This window comes from Balaenoptera musculus, chromosome 1, assembly GCF_009873245.2.
Source record: "Balaenoptera musculus isolate JJ_BM4_2016_0621 chromosome 1, mBalMus1.pri.v3, whole genome shotgun sequence".
Taxonomy (NCBI): Eukaryota; Metazoa; Chordata; class Mammalia; order Artiodactyla; family Balaenopteridae; genus Balaenoptera; species Balaenoptera musculus.
The window spans coordinates 152,926,549-152,950,296 of NC_045785.1; the positions used below are offsets into that span (position 1 = coordinate 152,926,549).

At 42.9% G+C, this 23,748-nt stretch overlaps 1 protein-coding gene across 1 annotated transcript in view; it reads left to right on the forward strand.

Moving 5' to 3' along the window:
- Nucleotides 1-23,748, forward strand: part of SRGAP2 (SLIT-ROBO Rho GTPase activating protein 2) — a 240,937-nt gene that overhangs the window by 89,486 nt on the left and 127,703 nt on the right. Inside the window, 1 exon segment of the mRNA XM_036848932.1 lies at nt 660-852. Within this exon segment, the coding sequence (XP_036704827.1) occupies nt 660-852 (193 nt within the window).

A 23,748-nucleotide genomic window follows, 5' to 3' on the forward strand; every position in this document is an offset into this window, starting at 1 on the left:
CTATGGAATCCGATTGACAGTTGATGGTTTGCATGCCTAGAGGTCCCAGTGCTTGTTTCATTCTTGACTGCCACTATTTGCCCTTGGGCAGAGCCCTTTCTATCTCCATTAAAATATCCTGACCTCTCCCCCTACTTCATGAAGATGTGGAAAAACAGTTTGAAATAATGGGAGAAAGTATAAAAAGTAGGAGTTTGGGCTCTAAAGTCAAGCTGTTTGGGTTTGAATCCCGGCTCCACCACCTAATAGCATGACTTCTTTTTAAGAGTCAGTTTTCTCATCTTTAAAATACGGATGAAAGTAGTACTAACCTAATAGGATGGTTGGGAGATAATTCATTTGGCTCTCTGCCAGAAGGGAGCCTACATTCTGACACTGTGCTGGAAGCACGATAAATTGCTCGTTAAGGGGTAGCTCTGAGTATTATTACCTCTGATAAGCAGTTTCTCTTAAATGATTTAGCAGATCCCTGGGTTCAGTGTTCTTTAAGGGTCTGAAAAGAGTTGGTGAGTTTGGTGGTGCCTCACATCACATTTTAAAAATTAAAGCCTTTAAGTTCCCCAGAGCACAGGGAACAACTAAACGGAAGGGGTAAATGTTGGTGTTATGGTTTTTTCCAGGGATCTCTGTCTGACTGCCTCACCTCGCTTTCATTGCAGAGATCCGTGCTCAGCTCACAGAGCAGATGAAATGCCTGGACCAGCAGTGTGAGCTCCGGGTGCAGCTGTTGCAGGACCTCCAGGACTTCTTCCGGAAGAAGGCTGAGATCGAGATGGACTACTCCCGCAACCTGGAGAAGCTGGCAGAGCGCTTCCTGGCCAAGACGCGAAGCACCAAGGACCAGCAGTTCAAGTAGGGACGCTGTGGCTGTTACTTTTAGAGACCTTGAGAATGCGGTCCGGGATGGAGGGAGGCAGGGTGTGCCACCTCCATCCAATTGTATTTATGAAGCAGGTGACCTAGTGACTTCAAATTGGCTGAGGGTTGAGAGCCCTCAAGGACTTCTCCTTTTCCAGATCAGTCTTACATTCAGTTCGATATCTTGGAGAGATCAGAATAGATGATGAACCACGCTTATAATAACAGCAAACGCCTTTAAACCTCTTCCTATATGCCAAGCATGGTTCTAAGGGCTTTTACACACTTGTTAATTCACTTAATCTTCACAACTCCGTATGTTAGTTATTGTTATATCCCCAACATACAGATGAGGAAACTGAGTCATAAAGCGGTTAAGGAACTTGCCCAAGGTCTCTCTCTCTCTCTCGCTCACACACACACACACACACACACACACACACACACACCCCTAATAAATAAATAGCAGAATAGCAGAGTTGAAATCCAAACCCAGGCAATCTGGCTCCAGAGTCTGTGTTCTTAACCATTTCACCAAACTGTCTTTAACTGGAAGAAATGAATGTTGTAGCCATAAATCTAAGTCGCTGTGCAGACAGTTGCTAAAGCCTATTCCTTCTACATTTACAGTATTTTATACAACTGGCCCCTTCACTTTGTTCTCACTGCCATTGCACTAGTTTAGATCATCATCATATTTGCCTGAGTGATTGCAATACTTACTGTATCATCTTTAGCAGAGGTTCTCAATCCTGGCCACACATTAGAATTCCCTGGAGAACTTTTTTAAAATACTGAAATCTGGGCCCCACTCCAGATCAATTAAACCAGAATCTCTGGGAGTACAGGCTGGGTAACAGTGTGGTGTAAAAGCTTCCCAGATGATTCTAACGAACAACCAGCGTTGAGGACAACAGTCTTCAGCTTCTCCCCATTCCAGTCTACCTGATCCATTATTATCAGATTTAGTCTTCCTGGAACACACTGGGGATCAGGCAGTTTCTCTGTGCAATGGCCCCCCGATGTCTGTGTTCTTGATACTCAAGATGTGGTCTTCCAAGATCAGCACTGCCGGGGTTTTGGAAATGCAGAATCTCAGGTCCCACTCCCAATCTGCTGTAACAAGATCCCCAGGTGATTTGTGTGCACAATTAAGTTTGAGAAGTGTTGCTCTGTTCACAAAGGTGTACACTCCTTGGCTTGGTCTTCAAACCCCTCTACATCTGGCCCGACCAGCTTTCCAACCTTATTTCCTGTTTCTGTTCTAGTATACTGCAGCCAAACAGAACACTAACTCCACTGGGCCTTTGCTTATCCTGTTATGTGAACTTTTGTGCCCATTCTTCACATCTCTGCAAGTCGAAGCCATACCCATGTTTTAAGACTGAATGCAGGTGCAACCTGTTTTAAGAAACTTTCCAGATTCTCCCAGAAGGAAGAATGTTCTCCCTCTTCTAAATTCTTACAGCAGTTCTTTTTTTTGTTCTTTTATTAGGACATTCAGAACTATCTGCCTTATATTATCTTCCCTTAGTGAACTGTATAAGCTTTTCTGATTCGTTGTTCAGTTTCCCACAGTGCCTAATGTAATATATAATAGATGCTCACTAAATATTATTGGATGAGTAAATGAATGAGTGAATTTAAGAATTAATGCCAAGTGTATCTTATTTCCCTCTGTTTTCTATTTTTGTTTATCGCCCTAATAATTTGGGACACAATTTATCCTTTACAAGCCAGCTCTGAGCAACGAATAAGTAAGGAGAACATATGATACTTTCAGTAGAAGCCAGAAAGAGAATTTCCTCCAGATGTTTTGTCCTCCAAGTCCCTTATCTTTTGCAAGTCCTGTTCTCTTTATGATAAGCAATCCTGAGAGACTAAAATGTTATTTTAGTATATGATAAATGAAGATCGGTGGGGGTATTGTTTGCTTTAGAAAAATGATTCAAAGTTGGATTTATTCTCTTGATAAACTCCTCCTAAGTTTAAAATAGCATTTGATTTTTAGTACTATGTTATATTCTCAGCTTAAGGACACATTTACTACAAATTAAGGTACAGATGTGCTGAACTGCTCTAAGATCACATACAAGAAATAGGGTGTTTTCTCCAAGACTGGGAGAATTGATTTCCCTTCTGATAAAGTTGGTATCTGGCTTCATTTTTCCCAGTCAACAAGTGAGTATTTCTTGAGAGCCAGCTATGTGCTCTGTGTTGTACAGGTATTGGAAGATACAAGACAGGTTTATTGTGTGTATCCATAGGGAGCCATATCTGGTTGGGGAGAAAATATTTTTAATATAGGAAGCAATTAGAGGATAAAGCAATAATGGTCTCATTAAGAGATCATTGGTTTTATGTAGAATATAGATGTGATAAGAGGTCAATGATCAATCATCAGAGACAGATTAAGGAACTGGAATAGTCAGGAGCATTTTCATGAAGCAAGTGGGATTTAGGTTAGTCCTTAAAGGTAGATTTGTGTAGGAGAGAATAGCATGTGCAAGAGAGAGGAAGGAGTGTTTGGTGGTGAGGGGTAAAGGGGCTAGTGAGGGATCCAGCTTCATTACAGGAGGTTCGTATGCATTCATTCAACAAATGTCCATTGTGCATTCCTTGAACTCCTTCAGACCAGACGTTGTACCCTGGGATATAACAATGAACAAGCACCATCTTCCACATGGCACTTATAATAGAATGAGGAAACAGGCACTGAACACATCACACAGTTAGATGAGTTGAGGTAAGTGTTGCGGAACAAAAGGACAAAGGGCTACAAGCACTCGTAGAAGAGCCTTTGCCACTCCTTTGCCGTCACTTTATGGCTAGGTTACTTTAATAGCTTCTTGTCGGATCTTATCCTGAGGAGCAATCTATTGATACTTATTAAACAGACCCCTTCTAAATGCCTACTGGGTACTGTGTTCTGTGCTGATTCCTTCAGAGACTGAGATAAGCTCTGGAATCTTGGCTAACAGGGAAAAGAGACGTGTAAACAATATAATGTAAAAAGGGCTTTAACAGAGGTATGAGCAAAATATTATGAGAACACAGGTATTTCCCAAAGCAGTGGAAAATAGGGTTTAGATAAGTAGACACCAAATAACAGTTCTTTGACAGACAAGCAGGGTAGTTCAAATTTGATGTGGCAGCATGGTAGAGAGCCCTCTGGGTTCTTGTGTGGGGAAGGAGACATGAGGAAAGATGGTAGAAGAATGAATTTTTATGCCAGAGAAGGCCAAGATGGAGGTTTTGGGGGGATAATCCATGTACGATGTGAGAGCAAAAAAGAATAGAGAGGAAGGCATATATTCAAGAAGTATTCAAGAAACTGAAGAGGACTGGGTAACTGATTGGGTAAAGAACTGTAATGGTCAGAGGTGACCCAGTGTCTCTAGCCTGGTGACCTGGAAGAATTGGGCATCTATGATAGAAGTGGGGCTGTTGAGGGAAGACCTGGTTTGAATGTGAGCCTGCTCGGGGCATGTTGGGTTTGGGGCGGTGGGAGGGCTGTCCAGTGGAGATGTTGTACTGTTGAGGTAAGAGGTGAGGTAAAAAGTGACTATGGAAGATTTGAAACTATATGAACTCAGGGAAGAGAAAGAGAAGGACAGAGAGCTAAACCCGGGACCCAAGGCCTGGGCACACCCAATTTTAAGGAGTAGTAAATGTTAATTACCAGAAGTAAAAGTTACCAGGAGAGGATGGGGGAGGGAAGGCGGAGGGGAACAAAGGAGGGAGAGGTGATTTTTTTAAGCACTTAAAAGGATGGAAGGTATGTAGGATAGTGTTGTCTTATGGAACTAGCAGGCTTTCAAGTAGAAGATCTGTAAAAGTTAATCCCAGCAATTTCTTATTGATACTCTCCCATTATAAGGCACTGGGAGAGGCAAAGATGACTAAAATGACTTCCAAACCCAAGAGTTTTCAATCTGTTAGAGTGCAACATGAAATTGCTGATTTTTGGAAGACACAAAATGTCACATAGTGGCAAATTCATGTGGTACAGCCTAATAAAAGAGGCAATGAGACATACATACCAATGCATTTAACACAGGCAAGATGGTGAGAAACTCAGTAAGGGAGTCCAGGCAACATCCTACTTTCATACATAATTTATTCCTTAAAAAGTACAGGAGTTTTACATGGAGTAGGTGGGTTCTATTACTATAAGTATATATGTGAAATTCTGAATTACACCTCACCTGTTGAACTTTGAGCATTTGTCTTTCATTTTCTTCTTTTTGCCACAATTAAACCCATGGTCTGCTTGCATAAGTCCAGGGAACATTTGAGGAATTGTGGTGACTGATGATTTCTAACCTTGTCTTGTTCATCCAGGGATGAGACTCTACTTCTCAATGTAACACTAGCAGCAGCACTTGCATTTTTCCACTTTCCACTCATCTCTGTGTTGTAAAACGGAGCCAAGTATTCAGGTATTTGCACATACAAGTGTTACTGTACAGAGACAACCACAATGCTGAAACAGAGCTGGCCCTTGGCAGACAACGCCACCAGGCCACGCTCGAAACATTTGTTAGCAACTGAAAATTGAAATTTTTGGCCTAGGAAAGGCTTTTTAGGCATGTCTGTTTTGGTTATGGTATAGGTTTGGCAGCTTTAATAGACCCAAATAATAGTATCTTACATGAGATGGAGGTTGATTTTTCTTTCATGTAATCGTCTGGGCGTTAGCCATCCAGGGTCCTTATTCCATCCCTAGAGTGTTGCGCTTGTTCTGTATGACCCAAGATGGCTCAGACCACCATGTCCCCATTCCAGCCAGCAGGAAAAGCAAAAGGGCCAGGGGCAGGCACATCCTTACCCTTTAAAGGTGCAGTCTGGAAGTGGCACATCTCTTCAGCTCACATCTGACTGGCATGGTTCTACTGAGCTGCAAGGGAGGCTGGGAAGTGTAGTTATTATTCTAATGACCAGAAAGTAGAGTTTCTATTAACATAGTTGGTTGGGAAAGATAGTGGGGGACAATTAACAGCCTCTACCACACTGTATGTGATATACGAGCAGGCAGGTGTATGAAAGACCATTCTGCTCATCCACTTTGTAAAGTGCCATAAATGCACAGAGAAGAGTGGGCTTTACGGAGGTGAGGTTCAGTGGATGGGAAATGGAAACACAAAAGTGCCAACGCAAGGTATTGGTTTTATAAGCTTAATTCAATTGAAACGATGCAGAAGTTGTAGAAGGAGGGTAAAAGGATCGGGAAGGAAGCATTTTAGGCAGAGAGAACAGTGTTGATAAAGGCATAGAGCTGGGAAAAACAAAACTGGTAGGTAACTCATCTGTTTTGCTAAAGAACAGGAGTAATAAACGTGATAGTGACATAAGCCTGGAAAAGTTGGTAGGGACCAGATTACAGTGGTCCATGAATGCCAGGTGATAAGAGTTTGGGCTTTATTCTGTAAGCATGGGGGACCCACTGATAGTTTTGGAGCATAATTATGGGTGGCTGCGATTTGGAAAGGTAACTATGGCAACAGTGCATAAGATCAGCTGGAGCAGAGAGACTGGAGGGAGGAGACCTGTTAGGAAGGGATGGCAGTGAGCCTAAGGTTAATGGGGGCCGGGACTGAAGTCGTGCCCTGGGAACTAGAAAGGATGGGTCAAACATGAGGACAAGAAGCAATTAAAGTCAAAGAAGCTGGGACAGAGGAAGGGCTATGGGTTTTCTGGGTTTCTGGAGTGGCAATTGTATTGTATTTTCATTCAGCCGGAGAAGTGTAGCCTCGATTTCGCTGACTCTAGGGCTGGTCCCTAGAATAGTTCATTCTCTGCCCAGAGCATCTCAGCAGGCACTCATCACCTCCCCCAGAGCTGTAGCAGCTGTTGGCCCAGTAATGCCATGAATTTGTCTCCCTGTGCTGCCAGGAGAGCAGCTGCCAGCAGGAGCCCTGGACAGACGCATCTCAGGGACATGGAAACTATTCAACTTGGGATGGGGTAGGTTAGCCAGGGCTGAAATTGGTCTACATGAATTGTCCCACCCTTTTCCAGGCCAGTTTCTCAACCTGGCTAGATTTCAGCCCCTCATACTGGGTTAGGTTGGGTATTTTAACTTATAGGCTTAAGTGACCGCATTTAGGGACCAACGTTGCTGAACTGCTGTTTTCATCTTCTCTTGGACAACTTCTTACCCTGGAAGCCATTACCCTGTCACTCTTTGGCTTGGCTTCCTAGTCTGCTTTTCTCCTGCTTACCTTTTGTCCTCTCCCACACGGTCTCAGTGCAGACACCTTCACTAAATCTCACACAACTCTGACTCCATTGCAAAGTCTGACCCTGCAGTCCCCTCCCCCTCCTTCTCTTCCCCCCCTACAGATAGAACTATAGTGATTATTTCTATCTATCTTATTCTGCTTTGTTTAAGATAGGCAATATGGCTTCCCCCATCCCTTTGAATTGTGGGAGGACCCTATTAATGTCTGAAATTCTATCTGCCTGGTTTGATTAAGAGCAGAGATATTATGAGAGGGTAGGAAGTCTTCCTAGGGAAGATGTTCTTACATTTTCTTTGGCTCCTTGAAGAGTCTAAATGTATTCCTGTTTGTTGCTAAGCCTTTGATTGTCTCTTTTAAGCGGAATCTGTGTTAATATTGCCCAGCAGGACTCTAATTGATAATGTGTTGGCTGGTTTTTTTTTTTTTTTTTTTTTTTTGCATAAACTTGCTGTAAATGACCTTTCAGTCATAGCTCATTTGGTTTTGATCTCCTACTTTTTTTTTTTTTAAAGAAATACACATTTATTTATTTATTTATTTTTGGCTGTGTTGGGTCTTCGTTTCTGTGCGAGGGCTTTCTCTAGTTGTGGCAAGCGGGGGCCACTCTTCATCGCGATGCACGGGCCTCTCACTATCGCGGCCTCTCTTGTTGTGGAGCACAGGCTCCAGACACGCAGGCTCAGTAGTTGTGGCTCACGGGCCTAGTCGCTCCACGGCATGTGGGATCTTCCCAGACCAGGGCGCGAACCCGTGTCCCCTGCATTAGCAGGCAGATTCTCAACCACTGCGCCACCAGGGAAGCCCTGATCTCCTACTTTTAATAGCTCAGTTCTTTCTTTTATTTTGAGGTAGGGTTGTGGGGTGTTTTTTTTTTTTTCCTGTTGAGTTTTAGAGGAATACTCCTGCAATGCTATCCCGCTGTGTTCCTTACAAAGACCTTATGCTACTTTATAACCCACTGCCAACATCTTGTCTTTCTTCCAGCTTTTCCTTCTCCTCAACAACAAATATTCGTTGAACATTTTTAAGGTATTAGTCTAGCCTCTTAGAGGAGAGAGATTCAAAGAAGTAGAAGTAGTGGTTCTTTCCCACATGACTTTATAATCTAATCAGGGACAAATTATGCCTGAACATAATAACACAGATATTCACTGTAGGGCAATATGGGGTAAGTACCAAGTGTGTGCTACAGAAGGCATGATGCACAGTTGGTAGGTCAGGAAACTTTCAAGATGGGGAATGGGATTTGAAGCAGACCTTGAAAATGGCTAGGATTTTGACACATGGAGAGAGAGGGAGGGGAAAGATGCTATAGCCAGGAGGAAAGTACAAAGCACTTTTGGGGTATAGTGAGTAGACTGGTTTGGTTGGGATAATGAGTGTATATGGAGGAACTGGACAAAAGTAGATAGGACCATATCATGGCGAGCCCTGACTCTTGAATAAGATTTGGCTCTCTGTAGTGGACACTGGAAACCACTGAAGGTAGGAACAGCAAGTGTCCAAGCTGAGGTTATGAACTCTGCTTAAGGAAGGTTAACCTTATCCTTAATGGTGATGGTTTGCTAATTCACAAGGAACTTGAGACAGTGAAACCAGTTGTCACAGTAAGTAATAAGGATCTAAATTGGGTGGGAGGGTAGGGATGGAAAGAATCGAAATCGATTCTTCAGTCCATTTAGCAAGCATGTATTGTGCTCTTACCATGCACCACGCACATGCCAAGCAGACAGATAGTGCCCCCTGCACTCCTGGAGCTTACAGTCTAGAGACAGATGGAAAACAGCTGATACAGGAAGACTCTACAGGAATTACTGACTGATGGGATTTGTTTATTTTTTTGGCTGCGTTGGGTTTTCGTTGCTGTGCGCGGGCTGTCTCTAGTTGTGGCGAGTGGGGGCTACTCTTCGTTGCGGTGTGCGGGCTTCTTGTTGCAGAGCATGGGCTCTAGGTGCACAGGCTTCAGTAGTTGTGACACGCAGCCTTCAGTAGTTGTGGCTCACAGGCTCTAGAGCGCAGGTTCAGTAGTTGTGGTGCACGGGCTTAGTTGCTCCGCGGCATGTGGGATCTTCCCGGACCAGGGATCAAACCCTTGTCCCCTGCATTGGCAGGCGGATTCTTAACCACTGCGCCACCAGGGAAGTCCCGACTGATGGGATTTGGGTTTCAGGTAATCTTGGCAACACAAAAGAAAGAGGGCTATGAAGTTTCTTTTGGACTTGGGTGACTGGTAGATTAATGGTGCCTTTAATAGAAATACCAAAGTTAGGAGAAGGAGCTGTTTTTGAAGGGCTAGAATATGAGAAATTTGGTTCTTGGTTGTTAGGTTTAAGACATCAGAAGGATATTGAAGCTGAAATATCTGTAATTGACAGAAAATGAATAGCTGTATTCAGGGCTAAAGATCTGGACCATATTCAGAGCTAATGTGTGGGTTGTTGGTAGAGAGTGGGGCAAGTTCATAGAGAGATAATGGTTGAGGCTGTGGAAATGTTTGATTTCCAACAGTAAAGGTTTTAGGAGTTAAAAGAGGGGAACATTCTTTGTATTGTCTGTGGTACTCAGATTGCAGAGAGTGAAAAGGGATTTAAAAGATATATTTATTTGTGTATTCATTCAGCACACATTTTGGGGACCTAATTATATACAGACATTGATCTAGGTACTGGGGATAGGAATAAGACACTATCCTATTCTCACTAACATTAAATTAGCAGTATATTAAGGAAATACACATGGAAAGTAAATCTGCTTATTTGCCTGGTTATGAGTGTGTAACTTATTGGAAGGGATGTGAGGGAGGGAGTGGCACTCAGGTATCTCAAGAATCTGGTAGATGTTCAACCTGCAATACTCCTTTCAGTGGGAGGTTAGGTACACAGTTAATTAAAGAGAAATTCTTGTAGTGTCCATGTTCTTGGCCTTGGGCCCAGTATTTGAATGTGCATAGTCTCTGCAGTTACATCACCTCTTGCCGATGGATTTCTCCTCTGGAGTTGAGTTCAGAGTTGTTCACCAGCCTCACAGGACAGCATTGGGTTGAAAAACAGAGTCAGCTGGCTGTGGAGAATGTTATAGCTATGATTGCAAATCAGAAAAGAGTGGAGGACCAGAAAGTTCCTCTTTGAATATGGGGTGATTTTGAGGAGGGGAGTAGGAGGAAGCCTGAAGCTGCCAGAAGGAAGAACCCCTTACTTCCTGGGACCAGTATGTCACTCATTCATTTTGGACATATTTGGGAGCTATTTGTTCCTTCAGGGAAGGTTTTGCCGAGAAATAGCATCTGGTGTTGAGCAAGGGTTGGCTTCCTTTTGCCATGGCTCAAGCTGACTTTATTTAGAAACTAACAAAAGGTCTGTTGGTGAGTTTTTCACTGGCCCAGTCCATATAGAACCTTAAGTGGTGGTTGGGTCCTTTTTGGAAGAGTTGGGAGGTCTCCTCTCATGTGGATAAAAGAGGATAGAAGCAACACAGGCAGTTTTGGGGGATCAGCAAGACAGAGTGGTGGCCTGTCTTTTGAACAGAGAAAGAATTCATTTGAAAGCTCTTTGGGAGGCTTTACAGCTTAGCAGAAAAAGCTGAGAGCTTTAATCCAGACAAATTTGGATCTTCCGTTTACAGCTGTGTGACCTTGACCAAGTCACTTAACACCTTTTCGCTTCAGTTTTCTCATCCTTGAAATGTGGAGAGTAATGCCTACCTTGAAGAGTTGTTCTAAAGATTAGATATAATATATGTAAAGCAGTAGCCGAGTGCCTATAACTTACTAGATGCTCAAAAAATGGTAGCCAATCTAATTATCATCACCACAGAAGGAATATAGCTGTGATTGTCAAGATCACAGGTTCTGGAACCAGATTTTCTGGGCTCTGATCTTGGATTTTCTAATTACTAGCTGTGTGATTTTACAAGAAGGTTGTTAGTTGCCTCAGTTTCCTCATCTGTAAATTTTGGATAATAATAGTGTCTACCTCATGGAGTTGTTATGCTGATTAAACAAATTTTAATATATGTGAAGCCCTTAGACAGTGCTTGACCCAGAGTAAGTGTAAGTAGCAGTGACAGTTTTTCTTGTCCTCAGGAGTTGGGGCCAAACATAGCTATACCAGGTAAGACCCTAGTAGATTAGATTCACCATTTATTCCCTGCGCACAGTTAAGCGTTCTTAAGCCTGGCCCTAGGTAATAGTATGTCAGTCTCCATTTACTTCAGCGACCCCCATGAGCCCTCCCGAATGACAGACTCTTCCTGCCTCTTGATTTTTATGATATGGCTACATTGGGAGGAAATACGCAATTAAGTGACTCTATATAATTGTATGTCCAGTTCTTATAAAAACTCAGCAGTTGTATGTTTTGTCCTATATGGTGTCTTATCCACAAGGTGTCATGAACTACCTTGAACCAGGTTATTAACCCTGGCATGTTATTTTTAGATCCAGGCTCATAATCGTCAAGAGGAGGAAATTTGTCTTACAATCACCCTCAGATGTCCTTGTCCTCACGGAGTTAGTAGTTAGCACTAATTGTCAGATCATTAAAGGTGTAGTGTTGAGACCCACAGGTCCCAACTGCGCCCCAGGGGAATAAAAGAACGCCAGCCCTGTTCAGCCTCCTGAGCAGCCACCATCACGACCAGCAGGCCAGGGCAGCACAAATCTCAGTCATGAGCATAACAGACTGTGGTTTACAGGGTTGTCTGTCTCATGAGGCCAAACAGAGGCTTACAAGCTTCTGCATAAATGGCTTCATATCATCCTTTTAGGGCAGGGAATGATAGAGGGCAGGTCGGGAGCAAAACATGCTTTTATGCACAGTTGGGAGGATGTTGGAGGCTGGGGCCTTCCTGTGTCTCTCTGGCTGTGCCGTCAGAATGTCACCAGGACACACCTTGGGCTTTCAGCTTGCCGGGGCACAGCCCTGGTAATCATGTCCCTTAACAACAGTGCTGGGCTCAAGGAACTTTTAGTATTCATTTTCTTGGCTCTTGTAAGCCCATAATAATTCCACAGGAGACACAGGAAGCAATGTGCGGCGGGTTCTTTAATTCTCAGAAATTCATAGCCAATTAAGTGAATTGACTTGGATCCAGTTCTTTTTTAAAGGCAAAAGCCATGTCATCTTTATTGGGAGCTGACTGTGTTAGGTGGGAGGGTTTACAAGATAAGAAGAAAAGACACTCTCTGCCATAAGGACACTCATAATTGATATGGGGAAAAATCAGACAGGCTGGGAGAGAATAATAAGCACACATGTGCGCATGGGCACACGAATCTAAAAATAGGACCCCGTGTAAAGCAGGTTTCAGTAGTCACCGGGAAGGGAGGGAAGGTGGAGGGCTCGGGAGGCACTCGTGCTTGGCTCAGCCAGGGAGAGGTAAAGGATAGCAGTTATGTTCTCAATTAGATTTGGTCCCAAGTTAATTGAAGTAAAGACTTTAATATCTAATTTCTGTGCTGCACTGAAGTATCATGCTGTGAAGAGAAAGAGAGTCATGTGGGAAGAGCTCAGTGTTAATGAAGGATTTAGGGAGAATAAGAAAAAAGTAGGGTTTGGGTTTTTCAGAGTTGAAATCCTTTCCACAGTCTCCTGCCCTTATACACCTCCACCCATCATTGGATCATTGCCCCTCGGGTTTTAATTCAGGGAAGATCGATGAGCACAGCTCTGCTTCCTAACATATTTTAGGTACAGCTAGTTAAAGAATCAGGATTAGAAAATGAATCGTACAAACTAGGATTATCTTCAACGGGAGGATGCTGAGCTGTGTTTGCCGATTTCTGCTTAAGCAGTTGGGACAGGGCATCCTTGCGTGGAATTCAGACATCCCTCCCTGGCAGCCTCTGTTAAAAGTAGAGGTTGCAGAACAAGTCTGGCAGCTCTCAGCCTGAACCCTTGTAAACAACAGATGTTCGTAACTAAATTCTGGGGGTGGGGGTGGGGGTTTCTGTTGATGCTTGAAATTCTTTGAATTTACAGGCAGCATCTCGAGGATTTAGCAAAAGGAGGAAGTTGTACAGAATCGATGCCGCAGCGTACAGGTGGAAATGATGCCTCAAACATTTCCTTTGGAAGGCAAAAAGCACAGGCGTTGAGTGGACTCTGAATAGAGAGCAAATAAACCCAGGAAGGCAGGCACAATTAAGAAAGGTTCAGTTTCTTAGGTTTATTGACTTTCTGCTCTTCTCCCCGCCTGTGCCCACCACCCCCTCCCCCGCCGCCTTTTTATACACAGACTAGATTTGTCAGCCACCTCCTTGCTTCTGTTTTCTCTGGTCCTGGGTGGAAATGTGTGCCCTTCTCTATCACTGAGTTCTACATACACATACGTGCACACGCTCAGGTAGGTGTGCGGCACACTCTTCCTTTAGCACCTCCTGAAGCCATTCAGGTGCTTCTAGTATACGGATTAAATGGTATTGTTAGGGGCTTTGTCTTGGATGCTAACCTGATTCTTGCACATTCTCAGTGTTGGTTTTGCCAGGTCTCCTTTACATCATTAACTGGAAGTGAATGAAGATAATGTGGCTTATAAAGAATTCAGTGATGCCTCTTTTTTTTTTGTCCTCACCCTACTCCCGGCCCCCAGATACACATACTGAGTTTCCAGACAGCTGATGAATGATTAAGAAACCTACTTTACAGCATAGTTCAGGGAAGCCATATGGAAAAAATATATATAATACAAAAAATATATATATAATGTAAAAGTGATTTATCAGATCTGGACCTGTTTTTGAGCCATTCTAGCCAGAAAGAATTGGTTTGAAAATCTTGGATAAGGTTTCTTCCTTATTATTTTGGGGGCTGAGAACATTCTTGTGCCATTATTTCTTCTGAAAAACAAGTCCACTCCTGGCCCTCTCGTGAATTAGCATAGAAAGTTTTGGTGAACACCAATCCTACTATTCGAGGTTCACTTATTCTTTCAGCAAACATTTATTCAGCACTTATTCTAGGGCTGTTCTAGGAATTAAATATGCACAGAAGACTAAGCCAGTATTCTAGCTTATAGAGGTTACCAGTTAATGTGAAACATTTAAGGTTGTATATATATGCATGTGTGAATGTGTGTGTTCTGACAAGGTATAGAGTTCAAGACTGAAGAGCCAGAATTGTAGAGGGACCTTTTTAGTCACCTGTATTACATGTGATTCAGTAATAGACACTCGGCTGCATCTTCATCATCAACAATGACCAACAGGTTCTGGCAGGTGCTGGGGTCACGAAGATTTATAGGACCCAGGCTCTGCCCTCAGGAGGCTCGTCATGTCATGTGGAAGACAGAAGGTTTATACGAAGAAAGACAACACAAAGTAGCATATATTTACTGCCAAAGGAAAGAAAGATGGGAGAACTGATATCCTTTTCATCCAGAATGGGATCTTTAAATTTTTTCTGGACATAATTTTAGACTTACAGAAAAATTGCAATAGGTCAGAGAATTTCTGTATACCATTTACCCAGATTGTCCAAAAATGTTAACATATTAACATTTGCTTTATATTTCTCTTTCTTTCTCTCTCTCCATATACAACTCATGCACATACATATTTTGTTTTTATGAAACACTTGAGCATAAGTTACAGGCATGATACCCCTTTAATCCTACATACTTTAATGTGTATTTACGAAAAATAAAGTTGTTCTCTGGCCCAATGGTAGTAGTTATCAAAATCAGGGTGTACATATTGACACACTAATGTTGTATAATCTACAGACATTCAGATCTACCATTTGTTTCAAATATTTTCTTTTTGGCAAAACAAAGTCCAAGATTATGCATTTCATTCAGTTGTCTCTTTAGTTTCCTTTAATGTGGAAAGATTTCTAGGTCTTTCTTTGTATTTCATGACATTGACATCTTGCGGGAACATTCAGCCCAGCTATTTTGTAGAATATTCTCTAATTTGACATTAACATTAACTTCTGTTAATGTCTAACATTTCTTTATTCAGGTTATGTACTTTGGGCAGGAATACCATAGAAGGGATGTTGTATTCTTCTCAATGTACCATGTGAGGAGGCACTTGCCAATGATTTGTCCCATTTGAGACCATGTAAATATCATGTTATTTTTCAAACCTTACACCCACTAGTTTTAGCATCTATTGATGATTCTTGCTTGAATCAGTTATTACTATGATGGTTACCAAATGGTAATTTTTCTAGTTTCCATCATTCCTTCTACATTTATCAGTTAGGATTCTACTGTAAGGAAGAGAATCTCCTTCTGTATTTGTCTGGTGGTTTGTTTGTTTATATCAACGTGGACTCATGGATTCTGATTTTATTCAGTAGTTTATAATCTTTTAACATCTTTATTTTAATGCTCATATTGTCCCAGATTTGGCTAGTAGAGTCCCTTCAGGCTGGTACCTGTGTCCTTTTGACATGTCCCCATCATTCTTTGAGTACTTCTTATACTTCCTGGCGCAACAAGATGGTCTAGGTACATCTTGTATTTTCCTTGTTTCAGCTCTGGAGCCATTTCTTCAAAGAGCCCTGGTTTCCTTTAGTGGGGAATGGTATTTAGAAACCATGGATGCTAGGTGTGCTCTTTGTTACTGGAGTACCATTGTTTAGAGTCCCCCTCAGCAGACAGAGGTAGTAAATAGATGTATGTATGTGCACACACATTTACCCACATACTTCTATATCGATTTCTCTATCTGTCTGTGTGTTATCTATATTGAAGCCTGTGAGTTCACATTGATATCTTCAATTCCAACCAAATACTACATGTTTTATTCTATTTTCTCCCCTTTCCGTATTTGTAACTCTGTTCTCTGAACACTGAGAAAGCTGGTACGCATTATCCATAATATATTTATTTACTCATTCCTAGAGTATACACAGAGTTTCAGAATTGCTAACCCATGCTCTGAAACAGGCATGACTACTACTAACTAGATTTCAATAGTGGTTTGAAATTTTTTTGTTTTTGTTTTTAGCCTTGAGGACCAAAACACAGTGTTCAAAAGTCCAGACAAAGCATACACTGAGGACCATCCTGTGGACACCCCCCCACCCCCCCATCCCTGGGCCTGCTGTGACTCTGGGAAAGCCATTTTATGGATTGGGACCCTTGCCGCTTTCTCCTAAGACTACTCCTCTCCTGTTCTCCCTGGCGTTCTCCATGGTCACCTCCGTTGCATTTAGGGAACCAAGAATCTAGCTTTCATCTCAGTTCTAGGCTGTGATTGTGAGGACTGTTTATCAGTAGTTCATGTAATATGCTTGATGTAGGACCTTTGGATGAGCTCGATCTGGTCCCTCAGAGGTGAAGCCTCAGGGCACTGCTCATTGACACATGAGCTTGTAGAATTTTCAACCCTGTTTGCTAACTCCCAGTTCTGATGGCCCTGCTGCTTCTCCTCCTTGGCCTTCTTCACTCAGATGCCCTGGCCTCTCTAACAGCTCTTTTGCATCATCTCTGACCTGGACATTTTCTCCTCTCTGTCTGGGGATGGCTTCCAGATTCCCCTTCCTCCGCCCTATTTAACCCTCTTCCCACACACTCATTTTATTTCTCTCCTTCCTCCAGACACATATAACATGGTCAGCGCTGCTGATTCCAGCTGTTCTGAATCTTGCCTACAGCTGAAGTTCAAAAACAGATGGACCCAAAGCATCCTAGATGCTGTGCCAATATCCACCACATGAAAACAAATTACTAAAAAGCATCAGGGAATTTTAGAATAGTTTTGAGGTTTGACTCTCTGTCTTCTCAGTGGTCCTCCCTGCCCGCTCCCCCATCTCCCCCTGCCCCCTCCCATGTTCTATCTCGCCACCCTTCCGTCTCTTCTCCATATGCCTCGTTTGGCAAGGGCTGGTTTCTAAAACCTTAGCCCCTGTGTTCACCCTCTCTGTATGCAGATAGCTCTAACCATTGGGGTGAGACTGTGTTGACAATCAGGCTGGGTTGTTGCTCTTTTTCTAATTGTTTGTGCCCTTTTTGAATCTTCCATCAAGGACTAAGGAATTTCTGTCCTTTTGGTCATGTAGAGAAAGTGAGGCTGCATCTCTCTGTCTTTAAATGTGGGTATTGACAGGTCAGGGAAGTCGCTAACTTGAGAATAAAGTATATGTTCCTCTAATGACTTTATCAGTAGGGGTGCACAGTGGTGCCAGTCCCACAGGCTGCCCCTGCGTATTCTAGACAGGGAGCGTGTTCCTCAAGTAGCAGTGACATTGTGCCCACACCATTGCTTTCAGAGTCCTTATTCTTGGAATTTGCCATCAGCTTTCTCCTAGTGTTCTGTAGAACATTGTTTAACTTCAACATTTCTAGTCACCCTAAACATAAGGGGAAAAGAATCAACATGGTGGGGCCACATATCTTACAGGTGCGTCTTGCAGACACTGGCTGTCGTTTACAGAGCATCAGGAGAAAGCTGTTGGCATAGTCCAGTAATATCAGGCATCTACTGTGACCAGAGTATTAGACCCTGTAGGAACTGTCCCCAAGAGAAGTCCTCAGGGACCCCTGACTCACGCGAAGTAAGATGTGTATGTACCTAACATCCTCCTCCCTCCCTCCCTCCCTTCTTTCCTTCCTCCCTCTTTCTCTCCCTTCTTTGGAGGTGAATACTTTGAAGAAGTCCTCAGATTCTCAAAAGGGTCTGGGGTGTGTAATCACCCCCCCCCCCAAATATCTTATATTGCAAGCTGGAATACACACACAGACATATGTATATTTTAAAACAAATAACTAACAACAACATTTTTGTAAAACAAAACCTAGGTATCTTTGCTCTATGTGATGTACTCTGATATTTTCTACTCTGTTCTGTGTTATTCTGTTCCACTGTTTTCTGTTTCATTTTCTGAGAAATGCTAGCTGGTGACCCACTAAGTTGACTTTTTTTAACCCCACTAATGGGTTGTATCCCACAGTTTGAAAAACATTGCTTTAAGAACATTTGTTCTTAAAATTTTGGTGTGCATAAAATAACCTGGGATGGGTATTTAAAATGCAGACTCTTGAGCATCACTCCACTTGTAGCAAATCAGAATCTCTGGCAAGAGGGGCACAGGAATCCAGATTTTAAACAAGCACTACAGGTGATTCTGATGCAAGGTGATTTGGGGTCCTGAACACTCACACTTAGAGAAACTACTCTCTTATGGACTTAGGAGCATGGCTACTCAAGGCTTCAGGTCACACACTTGCCTGGAGATGGTAGATATTAGTGAGAATCATCTGAATCCAGACTGAGAATCTTCCCCTTATAGAGTGATCCCGGTCACCCACACTCATTCCTGGACCTTGCTGTCCTTTGATCGTCCTCTTTTCCTGGTATCTATTATAACTCTCGTGAAGGCAGAGAGGGAGTTAACTGAGGCCACAGAATAGGGAGCGAAGGAACTGAAGGGTCATTTTACAGAGTGGCTGGGGTGTGGCTCAGCCCTCCAGTAGGTGACCACAGCCAATCCCAAATTAGAATTGGGTGGGATTCAAAACTGCTTTTCCTAGTCACTTGCCTTTCATGTGTAACCACATGCAGTGTGTCAACATGCTTCCCGGCGCCATTAGGCACCAGCAGTTTTGCTCCCTCTGGGTTCATGGACCCTTGGTATTCCTGTTATGTGTTGTCTTAGAATAGCTCTGTGCTCTGGGGCTTGGGCAGCTGAGCATTGCCCATTAACTCTTTCAGCACCAGTGCTTTATAGATGCTAAGAGCATCTTAGCTGAAATAGAGCAACATCCACAGTAAAATAAGAAAATGATTGCTAGTCGGGACACCTGGTTCCTTGCCTTGCTCTGCCTTTATCTCTGTGACTCCCGGCTCCCTGAGCCTCAATTTCCTCACTTAGAAAATGACAAGTTTGTTCTAGACTCTAGACCATCTTGAAAGGCCCTTCTAGCTCTGAAATACCAGGATACTGGTTTTTTTTTTTTAAATTAATTAATTATATTTATTTTTGGCTGTGTTGGGTCTTTGTTGCTGTGCGTGGGCTTTCTCTAGTTGCCACAAGCGGGGTCTACTCTTCGTTGCGGTGCACAGGCTTCTCATTGCAGTGGCTTCTCTTGTTGCAGAGCACGGGCTCTAGGGTGCACAGGCTTCAGTAGTTGTGGCACATGGGCTCAGTAGTTGTGGCTCATGGGCTCTAGAGCGCAGGCTCAGTAGTTGTGGCACACGGGCTTAGTTGCTCTACGGCATGTGGGATCTTCCCAGACCAGGGCTCAAACCCGTGTCCCCTGCATTGGCAGGCGGATTCTTAACCACTGTGCCACCAGGGAAGCCCAGGATTCTGTTTTTTGTACGCTCTGGTGCTTTTGGTGCTTCTCCTTGCACTTTTTAAAAGACTTTTAGTCTTCCCTTTAAAGCCTCTCCTAGGTCTCCTCTCCACAGGAGATTCACTGAGGTTGGGAATTTCCCGAGAACCAGATGATAAATTAATAGCAACAAAATGTATTCCTATTTAGTGCACGGACAAAGTATGAAATTTATAAAGCAAGTACATTGCAACTTGGGTAATAAGGCATGGGAATTTGGGGACATGTTTGTCTTTTCAGACATGACTCTAGCTACCTTGTTTTGTGCGTGTAAATACATTGTATGGACTGCCAAGTAATAACATAGCTATAACAATAATAACACATGATGACGATACTGATATGTAGGTGTAGAACATTTTAGTGTGTATGATTTTTTTTTTATGGACATTACCTCGTGTGACTTGATCTTCATAATAGCCATGTGAGTTGGGCAGGGCAGGTCTGCTGTCCCCATTTATTTTTTTTTAAGTAGATGAAGAAATGTTGAGGCCCAGAGTGCATCTGTGACTTATCCAAGATTACCTGGCCAGCAAGTGGCAGAATTAAGACTAGACTGTAGGTCGTAAGCATGGTTCAGAGTGCTTTCCACAGAATACCACCTTGCTGAGATGGGGTGTCATTGTTCATCCAGAGTCCTTACAGACCAGTAGAACTCAGTAACCGACTAACCTGGAAATTGACCAAGGCGTCTTTTACTCCACCCGTCCCTTTAAAATTTTGCCAGCAAAGTATCGGCATGGTTAATAATATGCTGTAATTTACAGCACACAAACCAATGGGTGAACAAATTCAGTCACTCAGCAGCCTCCCAGATTCATGCTGCAGTAGTTGATTAGGCAAGATTGATGGAGGCTGAAGATATTAACTATTCATTAAATGAATTGTCTTACTGTGCTCTACATTTAACAGGGTTTCTGTGGCTGTGACATCTGTCATTAGTGGATGATGATTAACTACCCACCCATTGTTGGTGATAGACGTTCATTGAATATTCCAAACTATCCCCTGTCCTCAAGAGCCTTCCTTCTAGTAAGCAAGATAAATATCAAAATAACACATGAGAACTGATAATGATGCAGGCAGCAGATCTGATGAGTATTTAGACTTCATTCCATGTAGCTCTGTAGTTTCACAGAACCAAATCATTTTACTTTATTTCTCCTTTCTCATTGTTATCATGAGCCAAGTAAGGAAACATATTGCCTCATTAACAGGTATTCTGGAGGGGGAGGTCTGAATCTAAGGGATACCCTTTCTTCCCAAGTGGCTTGTTGGTTCTTGACACGCTAAATGACCATTTGCCAGGCAAGAGGAGTTACTGGCTGTAGATCAAGCTTCTCCGCTCTTGCCTGGTGCCTGAGAGATGCCTGCTCCCGAGGTAGTGGTTACTGCTTTGAAAATGTGTGTGGATTTCTGAGTGACATCATTCCAGTTTGGCACAAACAGGTATTTATTTTTCTAGAATGAACTACCAGGAGTGAGCCAAACTGTCTGTCTCAGTCATCTCCCAAGATTTCATTCATTAAAAAAAATCTGCTAACACATCTGCGTGTATTTTTTTTTCTCTGTATGTTTGTCATGTGCTATAATTACTTATGGGGTTTCTGGTGACATCTTAATTAACTACAGAAGAAAAAACTGAAGATATAACTGTAGAGTTGTTCGCAGGTTATTCTATGGAATATGTGTATCTAACTGTTAATGTAGATGGTTATAAAATCTTTTTAAACTGAGAAACATATATGACTTTTTCTTCCTTGGTCATCAATCATATGTCTTTTGCTCTTGCTATGATATTTCATTTTAATTAAGTGAATTAGTCAGCTCAGACTTTTGAATGATCACAGCCTATTTTGGGGGTTTGACGGGGGAAATTTTAATACATAAGTAAATTTCTAGGCCCTTAGTTCTGTGGATCATATTGGCATAGTTTTTGTTCTCCAGCATTTTGATTGTACCCAGAGTACACAAGGAGGGTTTAGTAACCTCTTTGTTTGTACCTCCCTATAGTTCTGAGAATGCTAGTGGCAGGACATGGGATATAAATGAAGGGAACGACCCAGGTCTGCAGAAGCCATGAGTGGGCTGGTGGGAAGGTAGATCTTCTAAGTCAGCCAAATCAGGGTTTCATGATGGGCCATCCAAGCCAGTGTACACTCAAGCATCAAGACTGGGGTAAGATGTGGGTTATAGCTGATCGACAGTTTAGGAGCAGGAAAGTCATGTCTTGGATCCAGGAGGTCTGTAAACATGGCAGAAGCAGGTCAGAAGCAAGAATTTTGCTCCCTTTAACCCTAGTGCCCAGAACAGTGCCTGGCACATAGTGGTGCTCAATCAGTATTTGTTGAATGAATGAACGAAATAAGAAGACTTTAGAGATCAGGGACTCAGAGAAGAAGGCTGGACAATAAGCTGTCAGAAATCTAGGCAAGAAATTGGGATGGAAAAGATTCAAATCTTGCGTCAACCCTGGCCCCCCGCCCTCCCCCCCAAAACCAAGTTTCTTCTCACAGGGTCCACAGAGCTGTCCTGAGAGAGCCTCTAACCTTCTCTCGCCATGAACATGGGATGGGGTGGGGGGTGCTTGAAGGGCAGGCAAAGTCTCTCACCTGACATAAATTGTTGGAGACATTTCCATTTCGCTTCTACAATGGCTCAGATTTGGGAACCACTCCCAGTTCTCTGACCTAACTCAGAGGAACCTTGGCCCTACAGTCATTCAGGAAATAGTCATTAAGATGTCAGACACGTGCTAGCCCAGTTCTCAACTTCAAAGCAGATTCCTAAGCTCCCAGATCTTGAATATGCCATTATCCCAAGGGTGTGGCTGGGCTCCTTGGAACTAATCCAGAGCCACAAGAATTCCATTTCCATACAGCTCTTCCCCCAAATCTGATTATAGGGGACAGTTTAGACTATTTTGAGTAAGGTGGGTACACCACTGCTTGAATCCTTTCTAATCATCTGTCTAGGCTACTGAAGACAATTTGTGGTATTAACTTGTCCCTGAAAATTTGAAAGCTGCTTTCTCCATACATAGAATATACATTTTTTGCCTTCGGCCCTTTTTTCTTTCTGTCTCTGAACTCTCCTACTCTGATCTCATTGCTGGCAAAACTGAAGCTGTAGCTGTGATAAGCCCAGGGAAGTGTGCCTGCCCCCTCCCTGCCTGCCCGCCTGCCTATCTTTGAAAGATACCTCCAGGCTGCCACTGTACTACTGGGTCACACAACCAGCAGCAACCATTATAGGCAGAATCTTTTTCAAGTCAGTTCTCACCTTGGTGATTTTTTTCCCCTCCTTCTTTTAACACCTTCCCCAGCAAATCCCATCCATCCTCTGGCTTATCTGGGTCAGCAAGGGTCTGATTTTATGCATGGCACTGTCAAGCCATAAATCCGCTGCGGCTTTGCCTCTCTATCCAGCCGGTCTGCTTCTGTCAGCATCAGCAAAATGCATAATAGAAAAAGTAAGCCAGCAAGGCTAATAACACTCATCTGAATAAAATAATCTCTTTGGCTGCCTCAGTTCACTTCATTTTAATCAAGGTACCAGGAAGGAGTTGAGGTTTGAAAATCTAGCCTCCTCCTTGTCACTAGTTTCCTGTCCAACTATCACTAAATGATCCCTTTTATTTTTTTTTTATCCTCCTCATAGTTGGGTACTTAATAATCTATATTGAATGATGTATTTGTTTAACTCATCTGGGTGTTTGTATACCCTCACATATATGTCTGTTTTTAAAAGTGAGAAACCACATTCTTCTTAGATGTATTGACATTTGCCATCTTTATATACAGACTGACAGGTTTGATAGGAATGTTGGGAAAGGGGGCTCGGTGGAAGCTGTAGAAGCATCTAGGTTTCTGGCAATCTGGGCTCCCTTTGGCTTCTTTCCTGTCTACCTCAGCACAGTTTCCTGTGTGGAACACAGGACTGATCCTTCCACCTTGCCCCTTGGCAGAGGACAGTGGAAGATTAAATTCTGCTCTCCTGTTGGTATCTCCCTCATGTCTTCCCAGAGACTTACAGCTGCTTGGTTAATTGCCTGTTGCTGCAGTCTGATCCCAACCATTATTTGCTGAGGGCTGTGCATTTGCAGCAGGCTGAGCTCTTGGCCCTGGCCCAGGGCCGGGTGAGGGGCATGTTGGAAATTGATGAACGCTGAATCCTAGTTTGTTTGGAAATAAAAATAATAATATTTCTTCACATTTGTATAGTGCTTTACTGTTGATGTAATTTTTTTGCATTCATCATCTCATTTGAGCCACACAACAGCCCCATGAGGTGGGCAAGTCAGAGACCATTGGCCCAAAGGGAAACGTACCTCAGTAGAACAACGCAGAAGCTCAAGCCGTCC